The sequence below is a fragment of the Thunnus albacares genome, chromosome 18 (assembly GCF_914725855.1).
Source record: "Thunnus albacares chromosome 18, fThuAlb1.1, whole genome shotgun sequence".
Taxonomy (NCBI): Eukaryota; Metazoa; Chordata; class Actinopteri; order Scombriformes; family Scombridae; genus Thunnus; species Thunnus albacares.
The window spans coordinates 11,485,380-11,499,236 of record NC_058123.1 but is presented as its reverse complement, the minus strand read 5'-3'; the positions used below and the strand labels follow the sequence as shown (position 1 = coordinate 11,499,236).

The window sequence follows — 13,857 nt, the reverse complement described above, 5'->3', positions numbered from 1 at the left end:
GATCTCATTATCATCATTAAAATAATCAAAGTTTGGCTGCCTGGCAGGCCTCCTCGGGGGTTTTTAGTACAGTCACGCTGATTCAGATAAGGCGCAAGCCACCAAAGCATCTGAAACATTAGTTCAGACACCTGGGAAGAATACAGCGAATGTTTTTAGTAGTAGAAAAACTAAAAACTATAACACAAGCTGTCAATTCGTGGGCAGTTATCAGTTTTCATTACAACTCCCATTTTTTGGCCTGACATGAAAGGCGGAAATCTCCATTGATAAACATAATAACAATATTATTCCTCTGCAGGAGTCATTCAAGGACAGGATCTGGAGGGAAGAAATGTAAGACGGAGGAATAATAGGTACTGCAGGTGATGTTAATATCCGACAGCACAAAACGAAACCTGGCAGCGTTGACCGTTGTGTGAGCCAGCGAGGTTCAGAGACATGCATGGAATGATAACTTCAAGTCCTTGGGTGCCCTCTCTTCAGAGTGCTCATTCAGGCCTAAACTGGTTCACAGTAAAACTTTCCCATGTAGTCCAAAATACATATTTGTTTATTTTCATAAATGGTGACACACAAACGCATGGTGCAAGATTTGCAATGTGTTCTTTTGCAGCTTATATAAGATGACAAGATGATTCTTAGATATAAGATGCAGAAGGTAAACATGCTGTACTTCGTGCACTAATCCAGTGAACTGTATAGAAAACATTAACTTTGCAGTAAAGGGCTAAAATAAACAGAACAAACACAGTATGTTTGTAATCTCAGCTCTGAGTGGTGTCAAGTTACTAAGTCCATTCACTCAATAATTACACATTAGTACAGTTTAGTGATACTTGAGTATTTAATTCCCTGCTACTTGTCACTTTTTGAAGTTTTGAGTTTGGCTGACCGGAGGACCCGCCTGGAAGTATTTTCCACAGTGTCGCCATGTTAAGGTTGAGATTTAAAGATACCTTTAACATTTCTCAACACAAAACACAAAAAACCTAAACAATAGGTTAATGTTAAGGCCATCAGTTTTAATTATTCCTCCTTTGATTTTTAGAAATAAAGTTTTCTTGTCAGTTTTTGATAGCGGTAGGCTAAAGAAGAGCATTATGTTGTGGGTGGTCTGCTGTCAGTGGGTTTCATTCCATTTCAAATTGACGCTGGTCGGTCGCAACTCGAATCCAAACACCACTATCTGTGTTAAGAAAAGGCATTTTATAGCCTGTGATTGTGAAATGTGAAGTTGCTCGTTTAATTTTATATTTCCAAGAGTATGTGGCTGAGGACATTTAATGTGAAATCCTATGAGTCTCCCTCACTGAATAACATAATATAATGCAATAAAACACTCCAACATTGTGTGTGCGTGTGTGTGTGTGTGCATCAAATCTTGTACCATGGCCATATAAACGGGATGAAGACGGGGTTATCAAACTGGACTTTGCATTTCACATTCCTGCACTTATCACTTTTATATATTTCATCAAACCGGACTTTAGACTGTGCATCGCATTCAACCTCGACTGTAACATAATTTAATTGTTTATGCACATGTCATAAATAATATTATGATGAAGGCTCCTCTTTTTCATCCTATTCCTACCTGTCTATCATTATTCATAACATGAGGTCCAGTTATAGTTTTGACTAATAAGATCATAATGAATCATTTCTTCATGAGCTCTTTTAGAACACCAGCACATAAAGATAACACACATAACAAGCTATTTTTCTCATCATAACGAGTACCTTCCTTGTTATAATGAAAAAGTTTTCCTTTCATATCGAGAAACTGAACAAATATTTCTTTCTCATGGTGGCAGCAATACACTCCCAGAGAAAATAGTCCCCAACTAATGCAATATATTCCTGTAACATTTTCCTAAAACTACAATACTGTTATTTTAGGAAATCATTTAGATTTTTTAAAAAAAACATAAGTATATATTTGTGCCCCATTTTCAGTGGGAACAAATGGGATAGGAAGTAGAGTAGGGAGCTTATTTAGTATTGAGAAATAGATGAACATATTGTTGGTTTTGGTCATTTCACAGGATATGATGACACTAAAAAAAGTATGATATTGTCAGCCACACACACACACACACACACACACACACACACACACACACACACCTGAGGTCACCGTGGGACAGCTTTAGACCTCTTTAAACCTTGCATGAATGAGCGGAGTCCTTGAGGATCAGACGTCTCTCACCACTTCCCTGTTGTATCACCGCTGGGAGTCACACCACCGGCAGCTGCTCCTGGCTGAGATCACAAAGAACCTTTATACAAAGATGAAGAGCTGTGAAGAGGATGAATGGTGCAAATGTTTCACAGGTAGACAACACAGAGAGGACAGTCTTGAATTGAGTTCAACCGGTTGTTTGTTTGAATGATGGTTATTTTTCATCAGTGTTTCATTTGATGTGAGTTTAATAAAAATGTAGCGGTTAAACAACAGACAGAGATGCTACATTACCAGAGATTCAGCAATGGAAAAATATTACTATAAAGTAAATTTCACACTGCATGTTTGCACGCCAGGATGTAAATATGATTAGTCCGGATAGCAGAGGGACAAAATAATAGAAACACCTACTGTAACAATGTAATAAAATACATATTTGTGCATGAATATTGCTTTTGTAATGTTTTTTTTTTTTTTTTTTAAAAACTCTCAGAAGGATTTTTTACCTTTTGTGGCTGGAAAATTGTAGACTTGTTGTCTTAGATTACACTATATAGTGCAGTGTTTCTGTTTTTCGTCTTTTTATGTGTAACATATATGTATGTCAATATATATATTGGTGCTACAACAGTCCAATTTTAAAGTTTATCTCAGGTATCAGTTATTGAATTTTACCGTACATGGATCTCAATTCTTCCTTAACACATATTTAACACCTTTTAAATCAAGATAACTAAATACAAGCATGTGCATGAATCTCTAAAGAAGCGTACTTTTGAAAGTTCAAACCACATTCAGAGGAATGTGGTGGCTTAGCCGTTCGTAACCTGCAGGGGTATTTTAATGCAACACAAATAAATACAATTATGACATGAGCAGAAGCAAAGTGGCTGTTGATTGAGAAAGAATCCATACCAATATCCATAAAAACACTGAAGTATATAGACAAAAAGGATTGAACCAAACATTTTAATAAATATCTGCCAGTAAGGACCTATCTTTCTTTACAAAACCAAACTATTAAAGAAATGCACCCTTTAATTAGCTTTCTGATTAAAAAATCATGACAAGGTAATCAAAAACACTATATATATATATATATATATATATATATATATATATATATGTATGTATTTCTTCTGTTTTTTTTTCTTCTGGTGGATGTATTGAATTCTGAATGAATTGCAATAAAAGTATGAAAAAAGAATACTTGATGGTTTAAAGACATATTTTGTTTTTTTGTTTTTCTTAAATATCCCCCTAAACTGTGACTTTCTATTTTTTGCCTCAGTGCAGTTAAATAGGTCAACACAATGCTCAATGATGGAGATGTTAACATGATGTAAAATGATGACCCTGGTTTCACTATCTACTGCAGTAATTCTCACTGGAAATAATGGATACAGGGAGATTTTATGAGCTGGATGAGAGGCACTGGATCAATTGATTAGGGTCTTTACATGTATGTAGGTTTCATCAGTCTAAAGCCAACACACAGAAACCATGCAACCTTTATTCTTATAGAATTAGATATTTCTTAAATCATGAATGATTCATATATGCCATTTATGGTAGAAAGAACAGTATTTTGCAAAGTGGAAGTAAGGAATAGCAGAGAATAACACGTAGCTGTACAAATATGTTGTGTTTTCTATGCTTTGTATTTCTTGTGCAAAAAATGTCTATTATACCCATCTCTCTTTTGACAAAAGCAACTGCTTTCAGAAAATGAAGATAGAGGTTCATATAATATTTGAAAAAATAAAATATATATAAGTGTGTGTGTGTGTGTAATTTATTTATTTAGTTAGTTACATATATGTATATGTATATATATATATATATATATATATATATATATATATAAACACACACACACATATATATATATACTGAATTATTACAAGAAGAAATAAAGAACAATATGTGTGTGTGTGTGTGTGTGTGTATGTATATATGTATATATATGTATGTATGTATGTGTGTGTGTGTGTGTATATATATATATATATATATATATATATATATATATATATATATATATACTGAGTTATTACAAGAAGAAATAAAGAACAATATATATGTTCTGTTCACTACTAATTCTAATGCATATGTTGCTTGTTTTCACCTAATACTACATATACAAATTACCTAAAACCTACAGATATAATATTTTTCTTGGTGTTTTTATACCTATATGGCACATTTTTGCTCCAGTGCAATTAAAAATCAAACACCTGGGTGAGGTGGTGGTGATTGATACATTACCAGAAGACCCCAATCTTCCAAATCATAGAGTAAAATATTCATGCAATAGAGGGTTAATATGGTGTTAACATAATTATGTCCACCGTATGATTAAACTGGTTCATGCATGACAATAACCTGTCAGTAACCGTGTCTGTCTATTGTTCACTTGTAAGTTAATTTAATATGAATATAAGTTAATATGTCTGTATTTATTGAGTGTAAAAGGGTCCAGGCTAGCCAGTGGTCAGTTAACTGTTAATGGAGATAGAGAGAATATTGATTAGTTGTCATACGAGTCAGTATGATGACACAGGTCTTGAGCCGAGTCCAACACAACCTCCTTTCAAAACAGTTGCTGCCCTTTATCAGAGCCTTCATCCGTTTATTCAGCGTAGATACCAGCCGTAGTAAGGTTTAATCCTAATCCACTTTCATCTTGTTTTGTTTAAGTGATCACAAGGGCCTGCCTGAGACACTTGGCTCTGCTGTTCACAACGCTTTAGTGATGGCTGAGAGTGTGTAGCTGCCAGGTGAGAGGGAGGGGAAGTCCAATTACAACACAACAACGGCCGCTGGGACGTGTACTACTCTGCCTAAGAAATGGAGAAGTCTGAGAGATAACGCATAACTTAATTTCTGATTCCACCTCTAAAATTGTAACTGTGTGGCTGGCAGGTTTGTGGAAAAAATGGCGAAGTTTCTTCAAAGGTGCTGAAGAAGTTAAGAGGAGTAATGAAGGACAGGTAACGTGTCCAGGTAAGACTTTTTTTGGGCCAATCTGGCGCATTGTTTTTATTTGGCTGTGGATTGTTTTGTCTTTATAGGTTTGGTAACACGATTTGCTTTTAGTTTTCTTTTAGAAGTTTAATTAAGTGTACAAGTGCTTATTCTACCCACATTTACACAGTTATGTTGTTAATCAGTAATTATACATAATTAGAATTGTTTTGTCAAATTATTTAGATTTGTTTATGTTGCTGTTGTTTATATGTCGTATGTAATTTTCACATATCAAAATATTTTCAAATACAATAATAATAATAACAATGATAACATTATCTATATAGCACCTTTCAAAAACAAAGTTACAAAGCCCTTTACAATAAAAACAGATACAAATAAATAAGATCCAAAACTTAAGATATCAACAAGATAAAATAATTTAAATAAGTTAAAACGAATACCATCAGTTGAGAAAAAGCTACAGATGACAGTGATTCTCAAGAGGAGATTTAAAAGATGACTCTGAGTTTGCCTTCCTGAGATCTGCAGGCAGGGAGCTCCACAGCTGTGAGGAAAGCAGCAGCAGCAGCAAAGACCTGATCACCTTTATTGACAAGTCAAGATTTTGGAACCATCAGTAGGGCTCCGCTGGATGATCTCAAGCGGCGATCAGGCTCGTAGGGAGTTAGCAGATCACAGATATAGACAGAAGCCTGACCATTCAAGGCTTTAAAACAAGCAATACAATCTTAAAATCAATTCTAAAACTCACAGGTAACCAGTGAAGGGCGGCAAGGATTGATGTAATATCGTCGCTTCTCTTAGTACATGCAGCGTTTTGTATTAACTATGGTCTTTGGATGTTTTGCCTGCTGATACCAGAATAAAGTACATTGCAAGTCAAGTCTGGAAGAGATAAAAGCATGTATGACCTTTTCTAAGTCTGCAGAAGAAAGGAAAGACGTGATCTTGGTTAGCTGTCTCAGTTGGACAAAGCAGGACTGCAACACTTTGTTCACCTGAGCATCAAAAGACAACACAGGGTCAAAAATAGTACCTAGGTTGCGGGCCTCTTTATGGACATTATTAGATAAGGCATCCAGACTAGAGGAGAAATTGTTAACGCTGCTAGTGCTGGGGCCAAAGGGGGTAATTATAATCATTTCTTATTTGGAGTCATTAAACTTCAGGAAATTTTTGGACATCCAATTTTTAATTTCAGCAAGTACAAGAGAAGAATACAAGAATTTCAGCATAATACAAGAAACATTGGTGGTACCAGGCTTTAACGGGACATACAATTAGGTGTCATCTGTGTAGCAATAGAAATCAATGTCATGTCTATGCATGATTTGCCCCAGGGGTAGCATGTATACAGTGAATAAGAGGGGACCCAAAATAGAACCCTGGGGGACCCCAGAAAAGAGAGGCGCACAAGAGGAGGATATCTTTGATAAAAATGGTAGCTTGGAGATGAGTCTAAAATTACTTAAAACAGAGGGATCTAGAGAGGGCTTCTTTAACAGGGGGTAAACAGTGACATGTTTAAAATAGGAAGGGAAAATGTCAGTAGACAGAGCAATTAATAATGGCTAAAATATCTGGACCAACCGTCTGAAATACAGGTTTTGAAAACCAAGTGGGAATGCAGTCTGAAAGGCAGGTGGATGATTTTAAAAGTGCAACAATGTGTTCCAGGGTTGACGGAGACTTTTCACTGAGGTGATTTAATGTTGAAGGTGGGCAGAAGTCAACAATTCATTGTTAAAGTGCTGCCGAATCTCCTCTATTTTGCTACAAAAGTAATTAAGAAATTCTTCGCATCTCACTGGGGAAGATTCAACTGTGTCGTGCAACAGATAAAATACCCAAACGTGTTATATTGTGACCGTTTTCTATATTGAGATCTGTTATTGAATTGTCCACAGGTTGCAAAAACAAGGTCAAATATCTCAGACTCACACATGAAAGTATCTTTGTCTTTTACAGCGAAAACTGCAAAGGGCCATGGGATGTGGCATGGGAAAAAGAGAACCACAGCTGAAGAAATGTAACAGAGGTATTGTTTGAGTGAATAGTCAAGCTTAAAAGTTTTAAAAGAAATGCTCCTTTTTATTGCAATAATTTAATGTCAGTGTCTTTTTTTGTCATTTTTAGTGAGCTTCTCAGTTCCAGGTAAATATCTGTTTTACTCCATCACATCTGTGCACTTTACAGCTTGTGTTCAACAACTATCAGTGTCTGATAACTCTTGCAATCTTTATTAAATTTTATGCACTCTATGAAGCTGCCACTGGTGAGTCTTTTGGTCTGGATCTGACAGAGTGAATGAATGCACTGGTGGTAAAAAAGAGTAAAAGATCAACTCAGCATAGTTATGATTGGGTACTTCCTCTTCTCTTCCATCCTTCAGCAATGAGAGCAGCGTTGCTGATCCAGCGCTGGTACCGTCAGTATGTTGCTCGGCTGGAGATGAGACGCAGGTGCACGTGGAACATCTTCCAGTCTATTGAATATGCAGGAGAGCAAGACCAGATCAAGGTGAGCTCATACAGTTTTAGGAAAAAGGTTTGCACAGAATAAATATTGATTAATCATGTTTGTGGCTTTTCCTCAGTTTTTTTTACTCATCTTTTCTTTGACACTACAAATTCTCATTTCCCTTCCTGCAGCTCTACAATTTTTTTGGCTTCTTGATGGACCACTTCACCCCAGCCAGCAGCGAAAGTAAGACACTGCTTCTCAACTCCTGTTTAATTCACTGACTTGTAGGTTTTATAAGATTACTGACAGTGAGCTTATCTAAGCTCACCCAGTCTGCTCCCCCCGCTGAGAAACGTAAAGGAGGCTTTCCCTCACGATACTGATCGACTTCCCTGCCTTGCCTTTAATTTAGGAAACCTAATATCTCACATCTTTCGTGAGAATGAAATCTGCCGTGACACCGAATGGGAGAGATATTTTTGCTACAAGAGTATTGAGGTGCCTGACGGCTACACCGGCCCCCATCTGACCTTCCCCTTGACCTTTTGTGGGGTGTCGAAGCTGGTGGAAGCCTTCAAGCACAAACAAGTAGGTACAGGCAGGTGTGCTTTTTTGGAAGATAAAGCACACTGATGGCAGATACACAAAGTAGACAAAATCTGTGACAGGAAGGCTTAGTGTGTAATGTTTACCTCAGTTTGTTCATACCTGTTTTTTTCCCCAGTAGCAGCTCCATGCTCGGTATGTTCTGCAGATTCTTGGCGAGACTTGGAGACTTTTAAGAATTCTTCCAAATATCAATCATGTCACCACCTGCCATACCAAGGAGATTACCATATGTGGTACGCAACACCAGTCATTTCCTGAACATATTTCGCTCTGATATTTTCTCATACATCCTTTTTATTGCCCTGGAAACACTCGACTGTTTCTCATGCGAAATGCCAACAAATATTAATGGATTATTTGTTCCTTCTTAGGAGATTTACATGGACATCTTGAAGATCTGCTGTTGATATTCTACAAGGTACACACAATTTGTTAATCCCCATATTGTCAGCCAGGATAATTCACTTTAACTGACACCATTAATTTAACATGTGCAGAATGGTTTGCCGTCTTCTGAGAAACCATATGTCTTCAATGGAGACTTTGTGGATCGTGGCAAAAACTCCTTAGAGATACTGCTCATCCTGTTCGGGTTCCTGCTGGTTTACCCCAATGATGTCCATCTGAACAGAGGGAACCACGAGGACCACATAGTTAATCTGAGGTACAGTGGGCTTGGCTCACAGCCCGCACACTTCTTTTTTCTTCTCTAAGTCCCATTTAGTGGCTTATTCTGCCAGTTTGCGTTTTGTAAATTTGGTCACACATTAATGGATTTTCACTAATCTGCTGATTTATTGTGTGCTTTTTCCAGATATGGTTTCACTAAAGAAGTTCTGGGAAAATACAGGGTAGGTCTTGTTTCTTATTGTTACTACTGTATTAATATCTAAGCCTCATTTTATTTTTGTTATATATTTATTGTTGGGTTGTTAAACCTATAGAAATGTATTTTATCATAAAAGCGCATCATATGTTTTGTATGTAAAACCATAATTAGCAAAGTAACCAGTAGCTATAGTTTTCAGATAAATGTAGGGGAGAAAAAAGTAGCATAAAATGAAAATATTCAAGTTAAGTATCTCAAAAGTACAAGCACATACCTGCATAAATGTACTAAGTTACATTCCACCGCTGCCTATTTCTAATCTCAATGAACAAACCACACGCACTTCTATTTTTACCTCATTCAAGCCAGCATGTGTAAAAGTAACCTTCAGCATGTAACTTCTTCAGTTCGCGTGATGTGGCCACTCCTTGAGAAGTTTTTTTTTAAAACTAAAAACAATTCGTCTGCCAGCAGCACATTGATACACCAAGTCTGACTCCCAGCATGGGGAATGAATCATGTCGGCACATGTTCATCAACTGGCACTAAGTGACTATGGGTTAAAGGATAAGGCTGGTCATATTTTGTATTTTTCATATTGTCAACAAATCCCAATGAAAAAAGCATGGTAAATTGATCCAAAACTCAATGCAATTTATTTTTAGTGCCAATGAGCTTCATTGTTGTCCAAAAACTATTAAAAATATATCAATAAGTCACACTGTTGCACTGGATGATCAAGTTTGTGTTAATGGTCTGCAGATGCACGGCAAAAAGATCCTAAAGCTTCTCCAGAAGATCTTCAGCTGGCTCCCTCTGGCCACAGTGATCGATCACAAGGTGCTGATTGTGCATGGAGGGATCTCTGACACGACAGATCTCAACATAATAGCCAGAGTGGAGAGACACAGTGTAAGAGAGGCCTTCAGTATCAATGAGATGACTCTATTTGGGGCATTTTACATCCAGAACAAGTATAAAATATCCAAAATCCATCTGTATTTGTATTTCATCTTTGTGTTTTTGATTTTGTGCAGTATGTGTCAGCCCTCAGGCCTCCTAAACTGAGCCACCGCACAGTCAACGGCAGTAAGACTCAGACAATGAACGGCAGGAACACAGAGTCTGGTGGAGCGGCGGCAGGCCGGCGTCGAGTGTGTTCTCTAACTTACCAAAGCTCAGCCCTGGCTCACAGGCACGACCTCCCACGCCGCTCGCTCCACAACCTGCCCGTGAGCAGCCAACTCAACTGCTCGTTGGAGAAGGAGCTGAAGAGGAGGCGCAGACTGGCTGGGTTTGACCAGTTGTACAAAGATTTGAACAAGTCTGACTCTGACTCTGACCCCGAGTCTGGGGACGAAACAGATCAGCATGAGTGGAAACAAGTAAGTGATGGAGAAGAAACTGGATCTCAGTAGTTTTAGCAGGTGTTCAACTTGATTTAATGCTGTTTGGTGGGTTAAATAACCGTAAAGGATCACTGATTCATCCTCCCAGATAGTGGACATGTTGTGGAGTGACCCTATGCCTCAAAACGGCTGCACTCCCAATGAGGTGCGAGGCGGAGGCTGCTACTGGGGGCCAGATGTCACGGAGGAAGTGCTGGGAAGACACAACCTCCAGCTTCTCATCCGCTCCCATGAGTGCAAACAGGATGGCTATGAATTCTGCCACAACCGCAGGGTGAGCACAAAAAGACAGAGACAAGAGTTTAAGGTGGAATACTGATTATAGAAACAAGCACTTTTGAGTAGTTTTGTTAAGAAACACGGATGATTGTAAGAACATGAATCTTCTCATTTCAGCATGCAGCCTATTAATGTTTCCCCCCATTAGCATCAATTAACAATCAACAAACTGAATTTACACTGAATTACAGCTGTCTTTTTTTTTTTTTTTTAAATCCAGGTACTGACTATATTTTCAGCATCTAACTACTATGAGGAGGGCAGCAACAGAGGAGCATACATCAGAATGGGACCTGATCTGGTCCCCCACTTCATTCAATATCAGGCCAGCAGGACATGCAGAGAGCTCACCCTGAGACAAAGGTATATACTTTGAAAGCGAAAGTACTAAGAAAAACATTCAAATCTATGTCCAAACATCATTTCAGCAGTCAAAAAAGCTTTGAATGAAGAAGAATTGAGAAATTATTTAAGACATGACCAGATTCAAGTGAAAGAAAACACACAAATAGGCACACAAATTACAATTTGCCATTAATATCATTTAGTTAAAAAATTTTCCCAGATTTATACACTTAAATGAGTATCTGTGTTTTTCTCTACCTGTTCTTTGTCAGTGTCGGGTGGACAGAGAGATCAGCTCTGAGAGCTCTGAGGGAACAACTGTTCGTGCATAAGTCAGATCTCATCAGTGCCTTCCAGGAGTTTGATCCTAACAACACAGGTACTTAGCAGAGAAACGACAAATGTTGACACTTTGTGCTTTAGCTGAAGATAAAAGACCTAAAAAAAAAATCCAGTATAAAAGGCAAAGTATGCAAACACCAGTTTCAGCTTCCCACTGTTGCAATTATTACTCAATTTACTAAATCATTGCATGTTTAGATGACCTGTTACGCACCACAGAGGATTGTTCACCACCATCTAGTGGTTGTGTATCAGAGTCAATTACCCATAACTCCTCTACTTCTTCATGTCTCGTGTCCCAGGGATGATCTCTCTGAGTCACTGGGCCAGTGCCACAGAGAGGGTGCTGAATCTGGGTCTGCCCTGGAGGGTGCTGCGCCCGCAGCTTGTCAGCAGCACTCAGCATGGCATGGTAGATTACCAGCAGTGGATAAGGGAGTTATCCATCACTGAGCCCAAACTAGAGGTGTTTCTTCTTTTCTTTTGTTTTCATCCTGTTCTTCTACCCCTCACATGCAAAGATGAACATTATGGTTAAACCACACACATATAAATACATAATTTGCATCTTTCCTGACAGATCTCAGACACCAGCATCCTTGAGACTATGTACAAAAATCACTCTAACCTGGAAACCATCTTCCGAATCATAGACACAGATAACTCAGGTCAGTAAGCAGCTTATTGTGGATCCTGAACACTAGCTCAATGCCTTTCTTTCATTTCTCCTATCTATACACAACACCTTTGCACTAATTTGTCCTCTTTTATGTCTCCTTCCAGGTCTGATCTCCTTCGAGGAGTTCCGTCAAACCTGGAAACTCCTGAGTTCGCATCTTAAGACAGAGATCAGCGACGAGGCCATTGCAGACCTGGCCCAGAGCATCGACTTCAACAAAGACGGAGGCATTGACATCAATGAGTTCATGGAGGCTTTCCGTCTGGTGGACCTCTCTGCACACATGTAGACCTGGAGCAGCGCCATGTTAGAGGTCTCTGCTCATCTGCTGCATAGAAAATCAAAACACTGTCTGTCTGTGGAAATCTGAATGGTTAGCAGTATATTATCTATTTGACTGAGTGAGGTGACAGATGGAGCTGCAACACATATTTTCTACCTCTTAGATTTTGGGCTCTTTTTTAAAAAACTTTTTTTTATTGAACTTAAAGAAGTTTAAGGTGCACTGGAAAGATTGTGTGTAATTTAATGCACACCTGTTACGTTATACATATAAAAACATCAAGCGTGCGATACTGTCTTGGTCTTTCATGTTGAGAATGTCCTACAGAAGTTAAGCATAAAAGGTCAAGAGTGTTTTCACCTTTCTAAGAACAGTTTGTAATAAATCGAGTGCTGTAAAGACAGGGACCTGAGATGTAGATATGAATATGGAGGAATTAACAGGCAAAGCTTCCAGCAGTCTGTGAAAGCTTTATTGTCTTCATAATATTTGAATGGGTAATAAAACACAGTATCAAAAGTAAAAGCTCTGAATCCTGAGGAATGCTCCTTTTTGGTGTTTGTTAATCATTACTGTCAGTATTTTCATCTTGTAGGTGATCTTCATTAAGAACATTTTACATGCAAAGTGTTTCCCTGATATGCTCTCAACAGCTGTGCAGCACCACACATTGTACATAATCACAACAAACACAAACCACACACACTTTCTCTGCTTTGAGAAGTTTACTGGAGCCACTGGTGAGTGAATGGGAACTATTAATATACTATATCAAATTAAAACAGTTTATATTTCCTGTGTTGAGGCATTTCATTATTTGACATTAATACAACTACAGCTATCTGAGCCTCCAGAGCCCTTACAGTATCAAAAGCTCCTGGTAAACTAACACACACAACTATGAATATGAATAAACATATCTGACCGCTGCTAGAAAAAATCCTAGGGAAAACACATATTATGCAGAACTAGCGATCGTAGTGATCAGTCACTACTTCCACACAGGTGAAAGTTAAGAGTATTTCTCTACTACCTGTGCCTTGTTAAACATTATACAATTCAGACCCTTGGGATATGGGTGACCCTACTGAGGGGACATGAGGGGATATAATCTGTCCGAAAGCAGCTTAATCAGTTCAACTGCCAATCAGTCTTTCATCCTTATGGGGATGTGAATCCAGGACATGAATCCTATCAACTCAAGCCCTGCTTTGATGAGATGTTGGAAAAAGCTTGTGTGAAGAGGTAAACACAGGGAATCTGAGATGTCCCATTTAAGTAGCACCTCGATAAAACTGTATATAACCTGTAAAAAACCAGTAAAAGACACAACAGGAGACAGATGGACAGGCAGGAAGTTCAGGCATAAATACAGAAAGCAAACACTGGGAAATAAGACCACCTTTATAGTATATACATACTGTAAGTAAAGAGATG

General features: G+C 38.1%; 1 protein-coding gene across 2 annotated transcripts; it reads left to right on the top strand.

Annotated features, from left to right (window-relative positions):
* The first annotated feature begins 4,886 nt into the window (after positions 1 to 4,886).
* Positions 4,887 to 12,945, top strand: LOC122968594 (serine/threonine-protein phosphatase with EF-hands 2-like). Of its 2 annotated transcripts, XM_044333951.1 has the most exons (18): positions 6,408 to 7,220; positions 7,319 to 7,336; positions 7,449 to 7,457; positions 7,575 to 7,702; positions 7,834 to 7,888; positions 8,058 to 8,233; positions 8,373 to 8,487; positions 8,626 to 8,672; positions 8,752 to 8,918; positions 9,069 to 9,105; positions 9,846 to 9,995; positions 10,121 to 10,468; positions 10,581 to 10,766; positions 10,992 to 11,134; positions 11,389 to 11,495; positions 11,761 to 11,924; positions 12,039 to 12,126; positions 12,242 to 12,945. In XM_044333951.1, the coding sequence occupies exons 1-18, from the start codon at positions 7,169 to 7,171 to the stop codon at positions 12,424 to 12,426; spliced, it is 2,175 nt and encodes a 724-aa protein (XP_044189886.1). In that variant the 5' UTR covers positions 6,408 to 7,168; the 3' UTR covers positions 12,427 to 12,945. The 2 variants fall into 2 exon arrangements, with proteins under 2 accessions (XP_044189885.1, XP_044189886.1); XM_044333950.1 differs by adding an exon at positions 4,887 to 5,194 and having other exon boundaries at positions 7,151 to 7,220; positions 7,319 to 7,702.
* Positions 12,946 to 13,857: the final 912 nt, after the last annotated feature.